The 20,900-nt window shown below is 40.3% G+C and overlaps 1 protein-coding gene across 2 annotated transcripts in view; it reads right to left on the bottom strand.

Annotated features, from left to right (window-relative positions):
- Window positions 1-20,900, bottom strand: part of dmd (dystrophin) — a 238,097-nt gene that overhangs the window by 56,653 nt on the left and 160,544 nt on the right. For both annotated transcript variants that reach the window (XM_065952214.1, XM_065952213.1), the window contains exons 39-59: window positions 20,516-20,695; window positions 20,237-20,359; window positions 19,903-20,073; window positions 19,335-19,457; window positions 18,634-18,768; window positions 18,380-18,532; window positions 16,538-16,708; window positions 11,450-11,572; window positions 10,914-11,086; window positions 10,637-10,772; window positions 7,716-7,891; window positions 7,306-7,453; window positions 6,752-6,877; window positions 5,932-6,078; window positions 5,687-5,785; window positions 5,129-5,228; window positions 4,218-4,387; window positions 3,995-4,112; window positions 3,306-3,517; window positions 2,469-2,623; window positions 1,771-1,957 (exon numbers count right to left, since the gene is read on the bottom strand). In XM_065952214.1, the coding sequence (XP_065808286.1) occupies window positions 1,771-1,957; window positions 2,469-2,623; window positions 3,306-3,517; window positions 3,995-4,112; window positions 4,218-4,387; window positions 5,129-5,228; window positions 5,687-5,785; window positions 5,932-6,078; window positions 6,752-6,877; window positions 7,306-7,453; window positions 7,716-7,891; window positions 10,637-10,772; window positions 10,914-11,086; window positions 11,450-11,572; window positions 16,538-16,708; window positions 18,380-18,532; window positions 18,634-18,768; window positions 19,335-19,457; window positions 19,903-20,073; window positions 20,237-20,359; window positions 20,516-20,695 (3,126 nt within the window). The remainder of the gene's footprint in view (window positions 1-1,770; window positions 1,958-2,468; window positions 2,624-3,305; window positions 3,518-3,994; window positions 4,113-4,217; window positions 4,388-5,128; window positions 5,229-5,686; window positions 5,786-5,931; window positions 6,079-6,751; window positions 6,878-7,305; window positions 7,454-7,715; window positions 7,892-10,636; window positions 10,773-10,913; window positions 11,087-11,449; window positions 11,573-16,537; window positions 16,709-18,379; window positions 18,533-18,633; window positions 18,769-19,334; window positions 19,458-19,902; window positions 20,074-20,236; window positions 20,360-20,515; window positions 20,696-20,900) is intronic.

Genomic DNA, 20,900 nt, shown 5'->3' with positions numbered 1-20,900 from the left:
AGTCAAAAACAACAAAGCACTTCTTTCCATGTAGACAGAAAATTTATACCGAAATAAATGAAATACATTAAAAAAAATGTATTTTAAACATTGAGACTCATCTAATTTATTCACCTTTGACCTCAACACTTAATGATGAGCTAAAAAAATCTACTATTTAAATAATATGGACTCAATCTTCATAAAAAAAAAAAAAAACCTTCATTTGCTGATTTCACAAGAGAACAGCGCTTGATTAACACTCCAAACCTGAACATGGTAAACCTTCCTGCGCAGCATCCTCAGAACTTTACTCTGGAATCCCCAAGCTAGACGCCATGAAGAAGAAGAAGAAGAAACATCTTCTGCCTCTTCTATTCCCTCGAGACTAGCTCCCAGTGTGACTGTATAAAAAAGCTCTCTGTGTGGATGTGTGACAAAGAGGGAGATTTGGAGATGAAGAGGAAGAGGAAGAGGGAGGGATAGAGGGAGAGTGTGTTTCCCATAAAAAGAAAAGGGTGTGAGTCAGAGTGAGTTGGAAAGACAGTGGGGGTGAAAAAGAGAGAGAAGAGGAGAGAGAACTTGAAAGGCTGCATAAAACGATGAGCGCGCTTATTTTCCAATTAAACGTTATCTGCGTGCTGTGTGTTTTTGTGTATGTGTGCGCTCTCTGGATGCTACGCTACACCGCAGTCCGCCATTATAATTGGACACAGAAGACCATCACAGCTCTGCATACAGTGCTGCTGTTGTACTGAGCTCTGTGTGTGTGGAAAGGAAGTGTGCACAGACATGAATTTGCAACATTGTGTATGTGGAAATACATCTCCAAAATGCTGCCTGTATGTGTCTTTTGTAGTCCGTATGTCTGTCTGTGTGTTTGTGTGTGCACACGCAGCTCCACCAGAAAGCATGTGTGGGTGCAGGGTGACAGCCGAGGGTCAAAATATGTTCTCTCACAGAACAGAGCCTTCCCTTCAACACCCACAATGCAGTGGGGGGAATTTCTGCACTTGTCTGCCAGGCATCAACGGACCAATGAAAACTCACAATGCTGCCATGTCAGCATTCCTGTCATACCAGCTGGGGCAGAGAGTCTTAAACTTTGGGTCAAAATAACTAAGTGATCCTGTATGAGTGTCCTCAATTGCTAGCTATGTGACAGCTGTCAATCAACAGTATGGGCGGGACTTTGATGTCTTGTTCTCTGTGAGTTTCTGCAGGTGATGCTATTTCTTTCTTCCTCCAAATTCTTCGGCTTCTGTTCCAATAAAATTCTTAAAAGCAGCCACATACAAAACATAAATGGATCCCTTGATTTGCTCCATTAAAGATCAACATAACATCCAGTGTTAAAACTGTAAGGGGATAAATTGCTTTAGCTATAAAAGAGTTGTAAAACCAGGAGTTGTGGAGGTAAAATGGTAAAAATATTTTTAATACGCACACACACAGTGGGAGAGCAGGCCTCCTTTAATAGGTCAGTCATAAAATGGAAGGGAGCCTGCCTTTTTATTCGACTTCAAGGGATCTTCTGCTATTTCTAGTGTTCTCACTCTTCTCCAACCCTTTAAATTCTCTACACTCACACCTTAGACATCAACATATGGGCCCAATGATTTTTGTGTAAGCCCTTGAATCGTGCATTAAATATGATTGGAATTCTGTCAGTGATATAATCGATCAGTCCACCACCTTCAAATCTCTGTCATGACCTCCATGATGTCAAGAGTGTGTTTCCAATAAATATCATTAAATAGTTCAATAACCAGAGGATTGTATGTTTCCAACCTTCCATTGTGCGAGCAGGTTCCTCGCGCCCGGCTGCTCCTGCAGTCTCTCCTTGTTGGTGGCGTCGATCAAAACATTGCAGGTGGTCTCAGCCTCCGTCAGCCAGCTGAGGAACTTCTCCAGGTCGAGGTAGAAGTGCTGAAGTAGCTTCTTGGCCCCCTCCAGAGCTCCCTCCCTGTCTGAAACACTGCAAAGAAACCCATATCAGCTACATTACATCCATTAATATACTAAACTTCATTGCATATTTCAAGTGGTTGGATCAAAAAAAAAGGACTTTTATCACCTCTGAATTCTGTGCAGACATTAAAAAAACAACAAACCAACACTAAGAACAAACAGCGTCTCTGTTTGTTAACTCCTTTTCAGCTCCATTACACCTTGATTTAGCCACTGCTAATGCAAACCCAACATCTTCTAGTGTTTCACTTAAAATACTGTAAAAATAAGAGAATACATTTAGGAAAATTCTATGTTTTTTGAACTACATTTGGTTTGTCAAAGATCATTAATAATTCATACATTCAACAAGAGTATGCACAGGTTGAAAAGGAGACTGCAATGAGTATAACTTCAGGTGCAGCGGAATAGCAAGATAACAAGAAAATAAGTGGGCCGAACAGAACCTTAAGGAACTCCACTTTGCAATTTGAGTTTATCTATTTTAAAATAAACACAGTGCTTGTGTGTGTTATTACCGTTTGCTTATGTGTGTCCAGGTAGCAATCATGTTGTCGTTGACCTGGGTGACCTTGTGCGTGTCGTCATTGGCATACAGTGTAAGAAGTTTGTCTGCCATGGCGTTGGTTTGGTCTACCTGTCCTTGCCACTGCTGCAGCTCCCTCATAAAGAGCTGAGGGGGAACGGGGAGTGAAGGAAAACAGAAAAAAAGACAAAAATTGATTATCTGTCACTGTGAAGGTGTTGATTCAAAGTAGCTCAATAGTGAGGTATGGATTTTGTCGCGCCAATCCCTTTTTCATTTATTAAGCAAATTTGTTTGTAACTCAGTGGTCTGCAACTGGCTCGGCAGCTAAATATCTGGCCTGCAATATGATTTTGATTGTGAACTTTATTTATTTGATAATTTTCTGAACAACAATGCAATGACGATCATTTACAGACACAAACATTCCCGCCACAGGACAGTGTGCGAGCAGCGCTGCAGACAGTAGACAGCGCCTGGTGATCCGTGCTGTTGTCAAGACAATAATAAAATCAGTAAAAGTTTGAATCAAAATAATCTTGCAGGCTGGATACTATCTGCTAGGTGAGACCTCATATTTGAGGTGTTAAGTCACATTCGGTTTAGGTACCAGTGCAGTTGCCAGTGTTCTCAACTAAACATGATTTGGGGTGAGATGACCTTCAGGCGGTTGTGACGTGTTTATAAATCTCATGAGCAAAATGGAAGAATGGTGTGACCAGTTAACTACTAATAATTATGAAATCTAATTAAGACAAAAATCAGTAATCAGTAGTTAACAGTGATGCAGGGATAATCATGCAGTCAGTAAATGGCTGTTCAGCCTAACCTTCAGTTCAGCGTTTTGTTTCTTCAGTGTTTCGACCGAGTATGTGATCTCCTGCCAGGACTCCAGCCTCTCATTGGCCTGCTTGATGAGATGATCCACTCCCTTCCTGGCATCCAGCCAGTCAGTGGAGTCCTGCAGCATGTTGAGGAGCTGCTTTGTCCTATCTGAGAGTTTGGTCTGAGAGTCTTCCCAATGAGTCTGAAGTCTGTCAACTACAAAGACATTAAAAAAATTTTTTATTGCAATAATAGAAGACAAAATATGGCTTTTTTAGGTTATTTGTTTTACTTTTATGCAGCATGCATATCTTTACTGCCATGTAAATAAATGGGGCATTCCTGAGATTTATTTCAGGCAGCAGGAGAGTGTGGGTGAAAATGATAACTGCTATCTTTCATAAAATCCAAACAGGAGTGTTTTAAAAATACCTCCACCATGAAGTATCCACAGTGTGTGTTAATGATAAAGAAGGAACATGTCACCCTATGTGCAGCTCTTTTATGTTTTTTTACAACCATAAAAGGTAAGAAGAAGATCTATAAGACTCTAGGACAACCACAACCCTTAATTAAAAATAAATGGAAAGAGATAGTGGGGAATGTACATTTCTTCCATTAGTGAGAGAATTTAGAAAATTATCTTTTTCACATGACATGATGACAGTTCATCGGTGCATCTGTGTGACGTACTGCGCTCAGTGATCGCGTTGCGGGTGTCCTGATTGCTGGTTTTGTTCTTGAGGTTCTGGGCCGCTGTGAGCTGTCTATCCAAGAGGGGGCGCCGCAGGTCTAGCTCCTGCAGAGACGACTGGAAACACAATCCACAATGGTGAATGAACACATGAACTAGTCCAGTTTAGTTTGTTTGCCGTGCTGTAAATCTAGTTAGCCGTGATCTCTCTGAGGTCCTGACCTTCAAACTGCCGATGTTTTCATTGATGTCGTCCAGGTCGGCCACCACCACACGCTTGTTCTGCACCATGTTATCCAGCATGGTCAGCCAATCAGTGAGCTCGGCCCAGGACTTGTTGAACTGAGCAAGAGCTGCAGATTCAGGCTGGGAACTTCCTGTCAGAGTTTCATCTGGAACACAGACACAATGTTGAAACCATTTAAACTTTAACTCTATTGTCTTTATTTGTGTGATAAATGTATGCTAGAGACACAAAATGGCACTTAACCTGCAAGTGAACTCACAGACTTACAGCTGAGCCCAAGTCAAACTTCATCTTTGAGGACATGTGCTCGATGACAGTGTTTATAAAAATGCACCACGTATTCATGCTTTTGAAATTTCAGCGTAAAAGTCACAAATAGGTCTGCAGAGTTTATCTTTATGATCCCTGCAGCTCATCAGTTAAACCTATTCATTATTAAATCCTATATTGACAGTTTTTTTTATGAGAGAAGTTTTGCCTCGAGCCTGCAGGCATATAATATAATGAGTCTCTGCACTAACATTAGACACCTGGCATATATTTAGTGTCTGCTATAATTTGATGGCAGACAGCAGGATTTTCATACATTCTTACTTTATTAAGATCCAGAATAAAGATACTTCTGCACTCTTTCCAGTACCGTTGAAAAAACAAAAGAAATGAATAAATCCTCACTTTACTTCTGGCTTCTTCAATGCTACAATTTTTTGAGCATGTGTTCCTTTCTGAATTATTTTGTCACATACGTTAACACTTACGTTTCCTTTATACAAACTGATTATGTGATTGTTAAAAATTTAACAGTTTGAAAAAATGTTATATATATCAAATACACATTGTATAAAGAAAGTATTTAAACACTGGTTTAAAGGAAATGGATTCTTACTGGCTTTTTTGGCGACTAGCAGAGCAGCCATCCTCTCTTTATGCTGCCGCAGCAGCTCCAGGATCACAGTCCAGTCCTCCCTCAGTTTTCCATATTTCACCTGACACCACACACAAAGTCAAAGGCAGTACTGAAAATCTCATCAGAAGCTTTACTTTGAAATGGCAAGTGAAGTTAAGGACAGCTCAGTTAAACTTTTCCAAGTCAAGTCGGTAGGCTTGATGTGTACGGTCCGACAGTGATAAAGTAAATAATCAAGATTTCATGACACGTTTGAAGCAGAACCAGTGATGGGATGAAAGAGAGACGTGTTGTATGTTTTCACACAGAGCAAAACATCAGTCGAGCCCAATTAACATTCAAAAATGTTATTTTGGTATTCGTTGCTTTTCCATCATCAAAAGTCGATGGCAATTGATACGTTTATTTTCTGTGTGAAAAACAAGACATCAGACGCCTTCACAACATAAGATAGCATAAGTGAGGGACAATATATCACAAGAATGCTGTACATTCATTGAAAAGCTAAGTGACTGACACAGTGTTTGATATCCTCACCCTGTCTGGTTGGCTGGGAGGATTGTCCTTGTACAGGTGATCAGCTCGCTCCAAAACAAACTCCACCTCTGGCTGCTTGACCTGCACTTCCTCAATGAGCTGAAGACACATATAGAGAGAAAACACATATGTAGAAAGAGAGTTTTAGTCGCAATGACAAGCATTTTCTTTATAGAAGTATATATCTTTTTAATTATACAGCATATTTCCATTATATTAATGCTAATTGAGTGTTGGTTTCCTACCCTGGCAGGTGGCTCCTCAGGACTCTCTAGCTTGGCTCTGGTGCTAGCTGCCCAGCCTGACAGGTTGTCCAGCTGACCCTGAAGCTTCTCCAGCTCCCTCAGCAGACCCTCGATCTCCAGCTGACGCTCAGGCAGATCCCTGGACACCTAAACAAATACAGGCTGGGATTTATACACAACACTTGAACCAATATTCAATCACTATGGATACATTTATTTGGGTTGACATTAGACTCTTGTTGGCTGTGATATCTCAAGTCAAGTTTCAAATTTGTTCAGAATAAAACAATATCCACAAAGATGCTTAAAAGGTCCATAGAGCTGAGTGAAACTGCTGAGTTGCTTTTGTTTTTTTAAATAGTCATCTCAGATATTTGAGCTGCTCAAAGTATTTATTCAAGATGAATGTGTGCAGCTTGCTTTAAAAGACAGTTGTACAGACTTAAACAGTCTAAAGTAGTGTCATCTGCATTAAGAGTAATTGTACAGTCACACACTGAGGAGACACATAAATAGACATGGGAGAGTTTGTAGCAGTCTTGTTATAGCTGTTGTGGATGGAGCTGAGATTTAGTAGTACCACTGTTACATTAATGAAAAATCATCCATCTGTGAGTTAATCCACTTCTGAGGGACTCTGATGCTCTTAGTTTGAAACATTCTGGCCTCCTTCTGCACACCTCGTTGTACAAACAAAGGCCTTTAGTACCTGGAGACTCCGTACCAGCCCTGACTGCTCATTTCCCTGTTGTGTCTGTCTGTCTGTTTACAAAACGCTGGCGTACTGTTTGCTCCAGTATTCACAGTGGAAGCTGCTGACCTGAGCCCAGCGAGTGTTGATGATCCTGAAGTCTTTTTGTCTGTCAGCAGGAAGTGTTATCAGTTTTTGTCTCGAGTTCAGATCATCCATCGCTGCCTTCTTGGCAGGAAGCTGCTCCACACGTGCCTGATACAGACACACACACACAAAACACACACATGGTGGATTTAATAAGAAATCATCGGAGCAGCTCTATGTAGGACAGTCTTTCAATCAAGTTACATAATTCTACACAAACACACACAAACAAATGCACACCAAGTAACAATAGAGTATGTTCAAGGTTGAATTTCAGAATGAAACATTATAGTATCTCATTTTAGACCATATTACCCTCCAAATCAAATTAAACAAACCCACACACTCACATGTTAGCACATGGAAATGTTTTTCAAAGCAGAGTGTAATAATGAAGAACAGTATCTCATTTGCACTGTGATAGCAGCTGAATTAAATTACACTCCCACACTGGTACAAACACACACACTCTCACATACACACAAACATGGAGCTCAGAGGCTCATTGGAGCTGCTGTGTTGAGTCTCCAAGGTACCTGGACTTTGCCCAGAGTGTCTTTGATGTGCTGGGGCTCTGCAGGCTGCAGGGGGATGGCCAGGACACCCTCGGCTTTGTCCAACCAGCCCAGCATGGAGCCCATGTCCTCCTGAAGAGCTGCTGCTGCTGTACGCGCCTCTGCAGACCTGCAGGAGGGGCGGGCAGCAAGAGATACAGAGGCATGGAGGATGAGAAATGCTACAGAGGCACATAGCAACCTTTTAATAACGCATACATACAAGTTGTACTTCAACAAAAATACATTCTAACTCTAAAGACGGAGAACACTGAAGACACATTTTACAGACACATTGAAAAGAAACATTCAATAAATGACTATTTTAAGGGCATTTAGTAAACAGGAACACAAACATGAGTTATCAATGACCTGCAGCCACACACACTCACCTCCTCTTGCGGTCATTGAGCTGCTGGCAGACATTGGCCCAGCGAGTGTTGAGAAATTTGAGCTGCGTTCTGTGCCGCGAGGAGTCGTCTGGTGTGCTTAACTGGCTGATCTCCTCTCCCACCGAGTTCACTCTGCCCAACACAACTTCCTGCAGAGGTATGGCCTCTGTCACGTCCTGCATACACACACAGGAAGGATGATTATATATATATATATATATGTGTTTGGGGGGGAGGATTATATTATAATGTATTGTTTGGTAAAATATGATACATGAACCTCTAAAAATACCCTTAATGAATCTATAATGAATCCAGCATTTAGCCTGTAAATTTGAGAAGGCAAATACTTACCTGTTAAAAACCTTCAACACGTTATGTGGTACATTTTAATGAGTACATAGTTAACTCCTTATATTACACACTAATGTGAAACATTCAATAATATTTCTATTTCATTTAAAGTGGTTTTAAGTTATACTGTGAGGTGGGATTTTTTAAGTGCAAATACAATAATGATTTATGTTTTTGGCTATCAGCATGGATTTCAGTTTCTAAAGGATTAATCTTTTACCTATGTAATGCTATTACAGGTATCCAACAATTTGTAATATAATTAAGGACCTTAATTCACCACAAAAACAATTCTGTCAATAACACCAAATGTTGTTTTTTTGCAGTTAAATTCTCACTTTCTTTTTTAACAGGTCACTTTCTATCCACCAGATAGAAATATTAAAATCCCATAATTTTCAGATTACAATCATTATTATTGTTAAGCCTAGAATCTAGGGGAGCCTAGTTTAGCATAAAGATTGAAACCAGGTGGAAACAGGTAGCCTATTTTATATCATAAATAATATATTTATAAGTCTATGCTTGGCCAGGCTAAGTTATTCCCCTGTTTACTCGAGCATTGTATTTAGAGCACAGGTTTGGGATTGAGATTTATATTCTTTTTTTAAAACAGACAGCGAGGAGAATAATGCTGAATGCTTTTAATGCATTCAAAGCAAATTGGAAAATTGCTTTTTGTATGATTTCCTCTGAACATTTATCGTTGGTTTACACAAAACCAATGTAGGTCAGTGCAAATTAATTTAATATGTCTGAGTGTCTGGTACTAAGATTGGGTGCAGTTCAGGTGGCAGCTCATGATTTGAGGAGCCAGATGGTCCTCTGTCTCTATTCAATCTCTCTCTCTGTTGATCTCTCTCTCTCTCTCTCTCTCTGTTGATCGCCCTCTAACAACACATACACACACGCACAGGTTGGCACTTGAGTGGCACTTGGACACTGCTCCCCTGTCTGTGCAGGTGGACATTGAAAGCTGATCACAGCAGCTCAAAGTGGCCAAGGCAGGTCTGATGATGCAAACACACACACACACACACACACACACACACACACACACACACACACACACACACACACACACACACACACACACACACACACACACACACACACACACACACACAGAGAGCGCTTCATATGCAGGGCTGAGTGCATCAGTTTAACCACAGCAACCAAAACTAAAAAACAACTTAGAGTGAAACATCTTTGAAAACAAAACCGCCTCGCTGAAATGATTCCTCATACATTATTAATCTAAATCCTGCTGATGTAAATACTCATTCCTCGACTCTTCTGTTCAATTGCTACTCATAATCCTTCAGTTTGGGTTTTTTGGGGTTGATGTAACATTGAAATGTCAAAATTGATGACATAATATTCTTACATAAGGTCTAAAATAGGAAAGAGTTCTGTTGGTATCGAGGCTGCACTGTCAGACACACTGACTTTTACTCTTGACAACTGCCATCCATGTGCCAGGGTGAGAGTGGTGTGTGTGTATGTGTGTGTTTAATTCAGACGACACAAGACACTCATGTGACTCATGTTACTGCAATGTACTACAATGTCCCGTTGTAAGAACGTTTTCCATTGAAACAAACCTAATGAGAAGTCTTCATGTATCTTCAATTTGTCTGAACAAGAGTCTAAAACACAGAAATATCAATATTGCGGTCACAGACTCTAAATGAATTTATGGTCTCAATTATTCCTGAGAATTATGCTGGTATGTCAAGATAAGCATATAAGCCTCCTGATGGCATTGACTGTATAAAAAGATGGACAGAATAACAGCACACCAAAAAAGAAGCCAAAACATTAGAGCATACTGACTTCTTTGTACTGCACATATTATTTTGTGATCCTGCTTAGGAGAGAAGGACAGGGACTGTCGTCTTGCTATATTTTTAGGAAGTTATCTAATCAGGAGATGATAAGTTGAAGTTTCACATCACATAGAGCATAAATTAATCATGATGGCACAAATGTATGTCCTGAATCCCAGATTATGTCTTGATATGATGTCTTAGGCCATAACATGTCACTTCTTTTTAGGTCACTTCATCATTCTGTGACAAGGAATCTGTCTTTTTACGTAATGCTAAAATACAAAACATGAAAGCAAGTTAGACAACAGAGGCAGTTTGGACTCATGAGTCTTGCTGAAGGGCACTTCAGCAGCATCAGTGGACGCTGGACATTCAGAATGACTCAATGACAACAGGAATACACTCAGCAGCTTTGTGGGAACAATCATCAATGTGCGTGCAGACGGGTTTTTATTTGTGGAGAAATGCTTGTGTTTCAGGTTATGTGTGTGTATGTGTATGTGTGAGTGTGTGTGTGTGTGTGTGTGTGTGTGTGTGTGTGTGTGTGTGTGTGTGTGTGTGTGTGTGTGTGTGTGTGTGTGTGTGTGTGTGTGTGTGTGTGTGTGTGTGTGTGTGTGTGTGTGTGTGTGTCTGTGTGTGTGTGTGTGTGTGTGTGTGTCTGTGTGTGTGTGTGTGTGTGTGTGTGTGTCTGTGTGTGTGTGTGTGTGTGTGTGTGTGTGTGTGTGTGTGTGTTACCCTGAGGTGGTGTCTGTGTGCTGCTGGCTCATTCTCGGCCAGTTTCAAAGTGCTCTCGGCATCATTCAGCCACTCCTCCAGCTCCTTCTGATCCGAAACAAACTTCTGCCACTTGGTGTTGCACTCCTGCCAACGCCTTGAAGTGCACACAAACAAACACACACACATAGATTTCATTCAAGCGTGTTCACAAAATGACTCAATATTCATGCATCATATTCATATAAATACACTGCATGTATATATAAATCTTGAAGCTCTCGCTCCATCCTCTTACTTCAGTCGGTCTTGGTGGAGCTTATTCAGTTTGTCCCAGTTGGTGTTGAGGAGGGAGGCGGTCTCCTGGATCCTCTGACCCTCCAGAGGCCGAGCGGCAGATACCATCTCCTCTCTGCACGCCAACGCTCCCTCCACTGGGCCTCTGAGCTGGTCGATGCTCCCCTTCACCTCCTGAATGTGCAATATTGATGAGAGGGTGGCAGACAAAAAAAACAATTATCCGGCCACTCCGTATACTTTTTCCTTCTTAACTCAAAGATGACACCACTAATGTGTGGTATTTTCACTGTAACATAATTATTCAGTTTATTTCTGGTTGTATCACATCCATTTGCTTAATTTAAACAAGATCGTTAAATGTTCAGATTTTTCTTGTTGGAAATAAAAACCAAATTCTTCTGCTTTCACACCTAACAATTCTTGAGCATTTTTATGAGCTCAATTAAACGTTAACCTACTTCTTCGTCAATTATATTACTTTCTGAAAAACACTTTTTTGTAGTTCCCTCACAAGCACACTAATGCAGTGCTGACCTTCAGGCAGTGCTCTTGCTGAGGCAGGTTATAATACGCTGCGGGCCAGTATTCAGGAGAGTTCAGCTTGAAGTCCGTCTCTGACACCGAACGCAGCAACGCCTGCAGCTCTGTTAGGTACTCCTGGACACACACACACACACACACACACACACACACACACGGTCACAAACACACACATTAGAGAGGTAGATCAGAAAAAGACAGAAATAATATGACTTCATGAATAAAGAAATCTGTTTTATATTTAGGTTTTTTTTTTAACAAGGCCACATTAAAGGTTTGCTTTAAGGGGGAAAATATCCAATCTGGGATTTCAATTATTCAGGAATTTTATTCCAAAAGAGAGAAGGGAATTCCAAATCAGAATTATATATGACAGGCATGAATTAAAATAGCTCATAGTATGAAAAAAAAAGATAAATTACTCATTGTGGATTCAATTTAAACTTTGTTAAAGGAAGTCTGTAAAATTCCTCTTTAATAAGATTTGAATCTCTATTACATATCATGATCATATTTAAGCTTCAGTGGTCATTATGGAAGTCACATTTTAAATTAATATTACATGTCCCCCTGACCATGATACACAACACCGCGTTGCAACTGAAGCTGCCTCTCCCACAGTGGCGAGATGCTGGGATATTAACACTCTGTTCCTTTCACCTCATTGTTATGCTCCTGTCACCTGGGCGCTCGCCTCTCTCCCTTTCAATGACACTTTTTAATTAACCCAAAATAAATGGCACACATTAGCATTATTCGCAGCCTTGCAGAAAGTTAATGATTGCTGCTGGCCTTAAGCTAACAAGTCAGCTCTGGGTTGGCCCGATGTGACGGTAATAATATTTGAGACAGGGGTGGGATGGAGTTCAAAAGCTGATTCACTCACTCGCTGATGGACTGAAAATCCTTTGCAGGGATAGAGCTGCTCAAACTGGCAGCTGGGTAAAATGTGCTACTTTTAAATCATTAAGAAGGCACTCCTGCCGTTTTGTATTAAGCTTCAATAAAATTCACAATGTAGGTAGAAGAGACCAAGATATTTTGTCTTTTGGTCCTGAGTTTGTTTCACACATCCAACAATGACTTCTGTAATTCTTCTGCCAAACATCTCAACGCCCTCATGTTTCTAACTCCACTACAGCAATGTTCAATATGCTTCTATTAAATGTGTGCTCCAGAGGGCTTGGTGACATCACTATGACATCATCAGGGTGGTTCTACCAAAGACCATTATTATTAATTATCATGGTGAGTTAATTGTGGGTAAAAGTGTTGCAGTTCCTCCTTAACTTGATTAGTCACAGCAGCAGAACTATTAAAGTAAGTTCACATTATGAAGTCAATTAAAGGCCAGAGTTTTTAATGTCCCAGTTTCTCCCTTTACTATGAGCTCTGTGCCTGCTGCAGACCGACACCTCTGTCATACTGGGTTTCCATTGGACGAAGAGGGATGGTGTTATCATCAGTATAAATGAGAGTTAAACATGTACGCACACTCTCTCACCATGCATTCATGTCTCTTAGTAAAACTGAATTCCTTGTAGAAATCAACATGTAAAAAGTGGTTTTGTTTGGATAAAACCAACGAGGTGGAACAGGCCCATTAGAGGAGCTACTTATTGGCTAATTACTCATTTATCTGCTAATTAAGATTTTGCAGGCAAATTAGTTCTTAACATTTCAGCTGTTGTAATGCCAAAGCACTAAGCAAAAAAGTTCAAATGTGTTCCAGCTCAAAATGTAAACTACACTTTGAAATAATATTTACATGTCAATGATACATAACAGTGTCACTCAGAAAGGGTCCTTCTGCAGGAAGTGAACACTATAGTTTGTTAAGTTCTTGTTGCAGTTTATACTTCTGTGATTATACTTACAATAGACTTAAGATAGTACTTAAGTGCACCTACATGTTGACTGTTACTTTAATACAGAGTAAGACTATGTTACAGTTTATGAACATGGACCTCTTTATTTGGATTGATATGTTACAATGTAGTTTTACTGTAGAAAACATCAGACAGATTGTTCAAACAGCAACATTAACTAACGTGAGCCTGAACAAGCTGCAGATCATAGACCGGCAAATATCTGATGTGTCATATTTCTTTGAAGAGAAACACTTTCTCTTCCAGAAACGAGGGAGAATAGTTTAAAAAGATATATAATCTCATCATTTGACTTCAAGTTTAAAGTTAAGTGGAGATTTTATTCTAATGGTTACATTTAAAAGTCATTTTTAAGAGTCATGGTTACACAGGAAGAATTGAGTTGTGACTTCATTTAGTCTTAACCCAGTGTGACACACGTCATCATCTTTCACTTGATAAACCCTCTAAAATAATGCTTGATCTGTGTACACACACACACACACACACACACACACACACACACACACACACACACATATTAAAGTGTGTACATGTGTTTGTGGTTTGAATGTGTATTACTGAACGTTGAGATAAGAGCAGAGCAGATCCAAGTGATGAGAGGGGAGGCTTAAAGCAACATTTAGTTCTTCTGAAACAAACCGTACTTCAACTTGGCAATGACAAAACAACACAGCCTGATATTGTGAGGATATTTAAGATTTAGTTTCCAGGATTAGAGTCTCACTTTCAACAGGAAGTTTTAGCCAAGCCGTTATTCTCGGTTTGTTTGGACATCTTTGTCTAGACTGACTAATATTTAGCTCTGGCCAGGAAACACACATTCCTCTTCAGCATCTTAAAACTGAGTCAGTGTAGGTGGACTTCTTTGGGAGCTTCCAAATGTCATCACTCTTAGAGATACAGTATTTTTAAAACAGATTTCAGGCTGGATTTAGGGCTGTAGACTAAATAAATGTAATCTAGAAATGGAGAGGATAGAAAATAGCTTGTGTCTACCACTCTCATGACCCGTCTACTCTTATCTTCCTTGGACTGAACACACATCTGTACGCTCTTTGGCTTCATGTAGATATTATTTATAGATTTGATTTGGCAGCAGAGACCAAACAAACAGTCTTTGCAGTCACTTCTCAATGATACATTTCTGCTCAGGCACTGGGAGGAGATGGAAGTGAGTAAGGACTCTTTTTTTTGGTGCTGGTATTTCAGCAGAGTGGGGCATGGTGGGAATTTTCCTGCTTTCATTTTGTCTTGGTTTTGTATTTTGTTCAATGTAGCCCATCCAGCTGTGTACTCCAATACTGGCACCAAAAATAACATTCTGTCGCTCTGGGTGATGTTCTTCAAACTAAGTTGGAATAATAGTATTTTCTTCATTTAAAAGTGGAATTCAATTTGAAATCTGATTTTTTGTTTCTCGTTATTTCTCTCGGATGTGCCTGTGCTGAAAGGTGCATGTGTGCTTTTTTTCACACAAGCTTTACGATGCGATACGTTTTATGTCTCCTTGGGGAAATGTCTGGTGGACTTAAGTGCTGTCTCCTCAGCAGTATCACTCTGCTGAAGGGAGAAGGCTAATGTGACAGAGAAAAATGAGTCCTTAATCATCAAATTATGAGGAATGCCTTCAAATAGTTTTGTTTTCCCAAAATGAAAGAGATCCCATAGATTGAATATGAAATCCATAAATGTTTACTAGCTTAAATATCAATTCTGATTGCTGTCAATATTTTGCAATGTCAAATTTTTAAGGGTAATTCTTTTCCAACTGTTTCACTCTACACAAAGGTCCAAGGTTAGCATCGATACCTCTCAGCTGTGATGGTTTCAGTGAATGTCAACTTGAGCTAAATCATTGAACATATTTATAACATACACAATATGGTATCAATTGCATGTATGTTTCTAAGTTTTGGTGCTGTAGTCTAAAGTTGAGCCACTTCTGTGATTGCAGAGTAACCACAGCAGCTCGGAGGGTATGGGAAATAAAGTGCACTAATTACTGCTTAAGAGTCCTTGAGCAATGCACTGAAGTGCCCAAACAGCTTGAGTGGAGCAGCTCGGAGGCCTGGGCAGCTCCCAGGTTTACTGTACCACACTGAAGCACAGCGAGCGAGTGTTCAGCTGAAAGGGAAATGTTGCTGAATTATTTCTCACCGCGCCTGAAGAAATGCATCGCTGCAAGTTTCCAATCTCACAGATCAGATGTGTGTTTGTCCAAGTTTGAAATGTGTTACCATGTGCTGTGAGTGCATGTGGAGGATTCATGTGATTGGTGGACAGTGTACATACATCTTCAGCGATGGATGTAATGTGATCGTATGACAGGGGGGCGGGGCATGCAGTGACACAGAGCCAGACAGAGCAACCAATGAGATAGAGACATGTGAGTGTGCTTCACATGTTAACAGAAGATATGTTCATGAGAATGCAGCAAAGAAAAACAAAAAAGCATTCACATTTAACTTTCAGAGGGGACACCAATTCTCCAATTTAACATTTTAAATATGTTAAAAACCAGTAATGAATACATTAGTTCTAAAAATAATAATAATTTTAGTCCATTTAATCTTTACAGAAGCTACTTATTGATAGATAAATGTATAATTACATTTCCCTATGTTTTGAATGTGCTTCTTTGCTTTCTTTTTAAGACGTACCCTAAAAGATTTACACCTGATTTATGTTTGAATGTTCACTAAGCTGCTAACGAGCACCATCCAAAGTAAGAAATAAGTTCATCGATAACACCTGTAGGAGTATGATTTGACCCTCCAGTCAGCAACAGCAGAAGACTAAAGACTGGGTGGGTGAGTTTTTTATACCGCTGCTTCCAGTCTTCTTGCTAGGCTAAACTAACTGCCTGCTTTATATTTGTAGCACCCAACTCAGCGCCAGAGATCAAACAGGTTTGTTGTAAGGCATAAATGACTAACTACGGTCTACTTCTGTAGATTTCAGAACTAAAAAATGTTTCATGCAGAAATGAAAAGTCTGCTGAAGGCTGTGTACCACATTAATGTCAGATAGTTTTGCCATAAGCTTTAAAGGCAAATTTCATGCTATATGTTAGTGACAACAGAAAGTCTCATTCTGTGTATTTTAAGGCTTTATAGAGTAGTATTATGTAGAAGTATTAGTTTTTTCTGTTAGTACTGTAGATATAAAAGTCGTGCCTACTGAAACTCACACTTTGTCTTTTGAAGGGTAAGAACTTGCCCTCCACCTCAACCCAGCGCTTGTTGAGATGGAGTTGGCGGGGCTCCACTAGATTGGCGGCTCCAGCCTCTGAGAGCTGATTGGCTAAGCCCTGCACCTCCTTAAGCTCCTCCTTCTTCTTGTCGAACTCTGAGCCAATTTCCTATTGGACGAAATCAACCAGGAAGTCACTTACTATCAGCTAAGCCCAGGGGTGGGGTTAAGCACAGAGAGGCGTGTGGATGTGCTGGAACAATACACATTCTCACAGTGACAATTAATACAGACTTAAAATAATAACACACGTTCATTTACCCAAGAGCACCCACTTCAACAAAGACACTACACACTGATAAAAGGACAGAAATCATGTTTGTAAGCATCAAACATACACAAAGTATCTAGATTGTATATTATGATATGATGTGTGTCTCATTTTGAACAGTCCATATAAATAAGAAAGTGGTGCTTGAATTAGGAGGCCCACAATGCCTTGAGACTTTATTTACATTTGGAAGGAATACAATCACTGGCCGGTTGAATAAGTACAGTGGAGTAATCGAGTGTGAGAGCCAGGAATAGTGGGAGTAAAAAGAAGCAGAGACAGACAGACAGGTAGATAGATGAGCACACAGACAGACACACAGTGAGGAATTTCAGATGCGGCAATGACAGGAGAGTCGAGCGAGTCAGACGTCCGCTTAGCGAAATGTCATTGTGATCATCTGAAAGTGAAAGACACACATGGAGAGTCAGCGTGGAGACAGAAAAAAAAACACGTGGAGTTGTCGTCAAACCTTTTCAAAGCACATTTCAAGGTGCTGCACCTGCATGTAGCATTAACATCACTGTCAAATCAATGAGGTTCAGTTGATGCACATTCAAAATGTGTTGTGGCATCACTCAAAGACGAGACAGCTACCTTCATGAGTTTTTGTTATTGGATTTGTCAACAACAAAAAGATGGCATTAGGCCTGTCGAACTTGTGCATATAGTTAAATTATGATCATAGCTGAAATGATATTTAAAAATGTAAACATTAGATTTATTACTCTGACTCAAAACGTGATGCAATGTGTAAATAAATGAATACATCATCAACAAATAGTAAGAAGAATGCTTAAATTAGGTACATTTTCTATTCTGTAAGACTACTACTTATATATCTGTACTACTACATAGCATTAGTATATTAGAAGAAAACTATGGTTGTATATTCTCATCATTTAATATACATTTCAGATTTAATATATTCTAGTTTTTGTTTATGAATCTGCTATGATGAGTTTTAAAGCATTTATTAATTGTTGATAAGCGTTTGAGTTTGTATGATAATGCTATTAAACTCTGTCACATACATTCAAATATAACTACCTCAGTCAGATAGATATGAGTCATTAATCATTTGTAAATGATGTATTGATGTGAATGTTATTTATAGCCCAGTTTAATCAGCCTCTTTCCTGCTATGGGTCAAGAACAGTAAACTCCCAGATAAATCATATTTCTTTGAACTGACATGAAGATGATTTCCTGGTACAACTAGTTCCTCTGAGCGAGAGAATTAAAGTGTGAAAGCCTCGACACCAAAGCCATTGTCAAAAGCAGGAGAATGGAAGATGGAATAAAAAGAGTTTCCCATTGATGCAATTTACCAGGAACATGTAGGAGAAGAAAAGGAAGAAAGGCACAGAGAATATGAGACGAAGAGCAGGATGACCAGGACGACACATATTCTCATTTTAACAAAGGAGGGGGAAAAGAAAGAAGGCCTGTTATTATATCGGTGTTTATAATATGTAGGTGTGTGATCATGAGTGTGCGTGTTGTCACCTTGACCCTCTCTCCCTCGGGCGGGTCTGGCAGTTGGTCCACACTGCGTTGGATGTCGTCCAGCCAGGCCAGCAGGTCATGTGACTTCCTCCTGTACTGGTACCACTGGGGAGCGATGGCCAAAGCCTTCCTGTTTCTCAGCACACGCAGGTCCTACACACACAAACGCACTCACAATCATCTTGGACAGAGCAGGGACATCATTGCTTCTGTGTGTGAGTGTATGTGTGTGTGTGTGTGCGCGCGTGTGTTACCTTGACGGTGTTGTACTTGCTGTTGAGCTGGTTGTGTTTCAGTTTGATCTGCTCTCGTTTGTTCTGATCCGGGGCTCTCTTCTGTAGATTCTCTCCTTTCAAAAGTAACTCCTTCACTGCACCTTCCTCACAGTCCTACAAAACACACACACAGGGTTTACAAGTGCACATGGAATATCAATTTAACCCCTTCATTTTCTTTGTTTTATGTGTCAGACTGTAAAAAAAAAAATGGATGGCATGACCGCTCACCAAAAGTGATGCCAAAAGATTTGGAGCGTTTGTGTATTATGAGTCGTACATGGCTCAAACTATAAAATAAAAATATACATCAAATGAAATGTTCTCAAATATGATTCCTGTCTTTAAAGTTTACTCTTATCATTTCGTATCAGTGGAAAATGTAATGAAAACCACCATATCTCATTAAACTGTCTACAAATGTAAGTATCTGCTTTAAACCGACACATTAATCCTTTTAGCTGCCGACTTTATCGACCGCAGAGAGCTTTCTTTTATGGATGAATGTGTGTTGGACGTCCAAACTGCTGCAGAGTCTACTGTGCAACTCTGGCTCCAGATCATGTCACCAATGCAACATGTCAGCGCCTGTCAGTGAGGTATTTTGGCTTCACTTTTGATGAAGGAGGTGGAGACACATCAGCCACCTTTATATACAGTCAATAGTATGTGTGTTGGACCTTATCCTCCTGGAAGTCCTCCTCTTTCAGGTTTTCCCCCTGTTTCACTTCCTCCTCCAGGAGCTCCAGCCAGATCTGTGCTTCGCTGTGGTACTGCTCCAGCTCTTTGGCTGACGCTGCCGTCTGCCACACACACAAGGCACACAGAAATAGGAGGAAAGGAGGGTCATTAATGCACAAGAGAAAGTAAATTTAGACAAAGAGGTAGGTGCAGATTGAAGTAAATTTAGTTGGAGACTTTGAGGTCTGTTGAGTGAGGGTTTGAAGAACATTTAGCAAGAAAGTCTGAAGTTGATTTAGTGAGCCTCTGATGTAAATTTCTAAGAGTTTGTAGTTTATTTAGAGAGAGTTTGAACTTAATTAAAAAAAATTCAGAGAGAGTTTGAAGTATATTTATGAGGATAGGTCGATTAAAGTCTTTAGCCAGACAGATTAAAGAAAAAGAACCCCTTTAAAGCTGCAGCCCGAAGTCAAAACAAAAATCTACTGACATATTAATCAAATCTCATCAGACTGTGTGTTATAGCTTCAAGAATTTAAAGGAGGGTATGATTCTTTTCTTCCCTACCAGTCCGGAGGTGATGCGTTGAGCGATGGTGTCAAATCTCTGGTTGAGCTGCTCCACTTTGGGTCCCACCTGAGCCTGGCAGTTCTCCCCTCTGGTGGACATGAGCTCCTGAGCCAGAGCCCTCACCTCCTCCATCTTACCCCTCGTCAGCTCCAGCTCTGCACGCAGCACCTGCAGGACACACACACCAAACACACCACACACAGAGTCAGTCAGATCAACTCTCTTACATTACTCTCTCTTATCTTATCAACAACATTCTCAGAGATTTAGCAGAGAAACATTTAAAACAAGGACAAAAAATACAAAACAACATCAAAACAAACATCACAACCTTAAGCACAGCCTCGTTGGGTCCCTGGCTGTCTATCTTGTCCATCTTTTTCTCTGCTCCGTCAATCCATCCGTTCACTTCCTCTATCTCTCCATCCAACTTCTGCATCTGCCGCTGGTAGTCCTGACAAAGAGAGAGACAGAGAGAGAAAGTATTCATATCTTGATTCTGCAAACAGTTCCCTTTCTGATCAGCTATTTTTAGGGAGTTTGGTGTAATTTTAGAACTAAGAAGACAGATGAGCATCACAGTGTTTAAAATTCATCTTCTTTCTCTGACCAGCAGCAGGTTGAGCCATTCCTCCGCCCTTGATGTGACTGCGATCCAGTTGCAGCGCAGCAGGCTGACTTTGTCGTCCACCAGGCCCCCGTTGCCCCGGAGCACGGCTTTGAGGGCCTCAGCGAGGTCCACCACGGCCTGCAGCTGCGGCTGACGCTTCTCAGTCTCTGCATGTATGGACTGACAGGAAAAAGACAAAGAAGATTCTGGTTTCTATAGGCTCTTTTATTTGCTCTTGTGGGTTTTCTTGAAAGCAGATACAATCAGCAGCGGGTCAGGTCAAGCATTCATCAGGTGTCTTTCAGCTTGTTGTTTTGGTCTTCACAGCCCACAGCTTTATTGTTTTAAACCAATCTCCTGCAGCAGGCAGTCGCTAAAAGGAACA

This window comes from Labrus bergylta, chromosome 24 (genome assembly GCF_963930695.1).
Source record: "Labrus bergylta chromosome 24, fLabBer1.1, whole genome shotgun sequence".
Classification (NCBI taxonomy): Eukaryota; Metazoa; Chordata; class Actinopteri; order Labriformes; family Labridae; genus Labrus; species Labrus bergylta.
The sequence above is the reverse complement of the archived record's forward strand: the minus strand, read 5'-3'. Positions and strand labels throughout refer to the sequence as shown.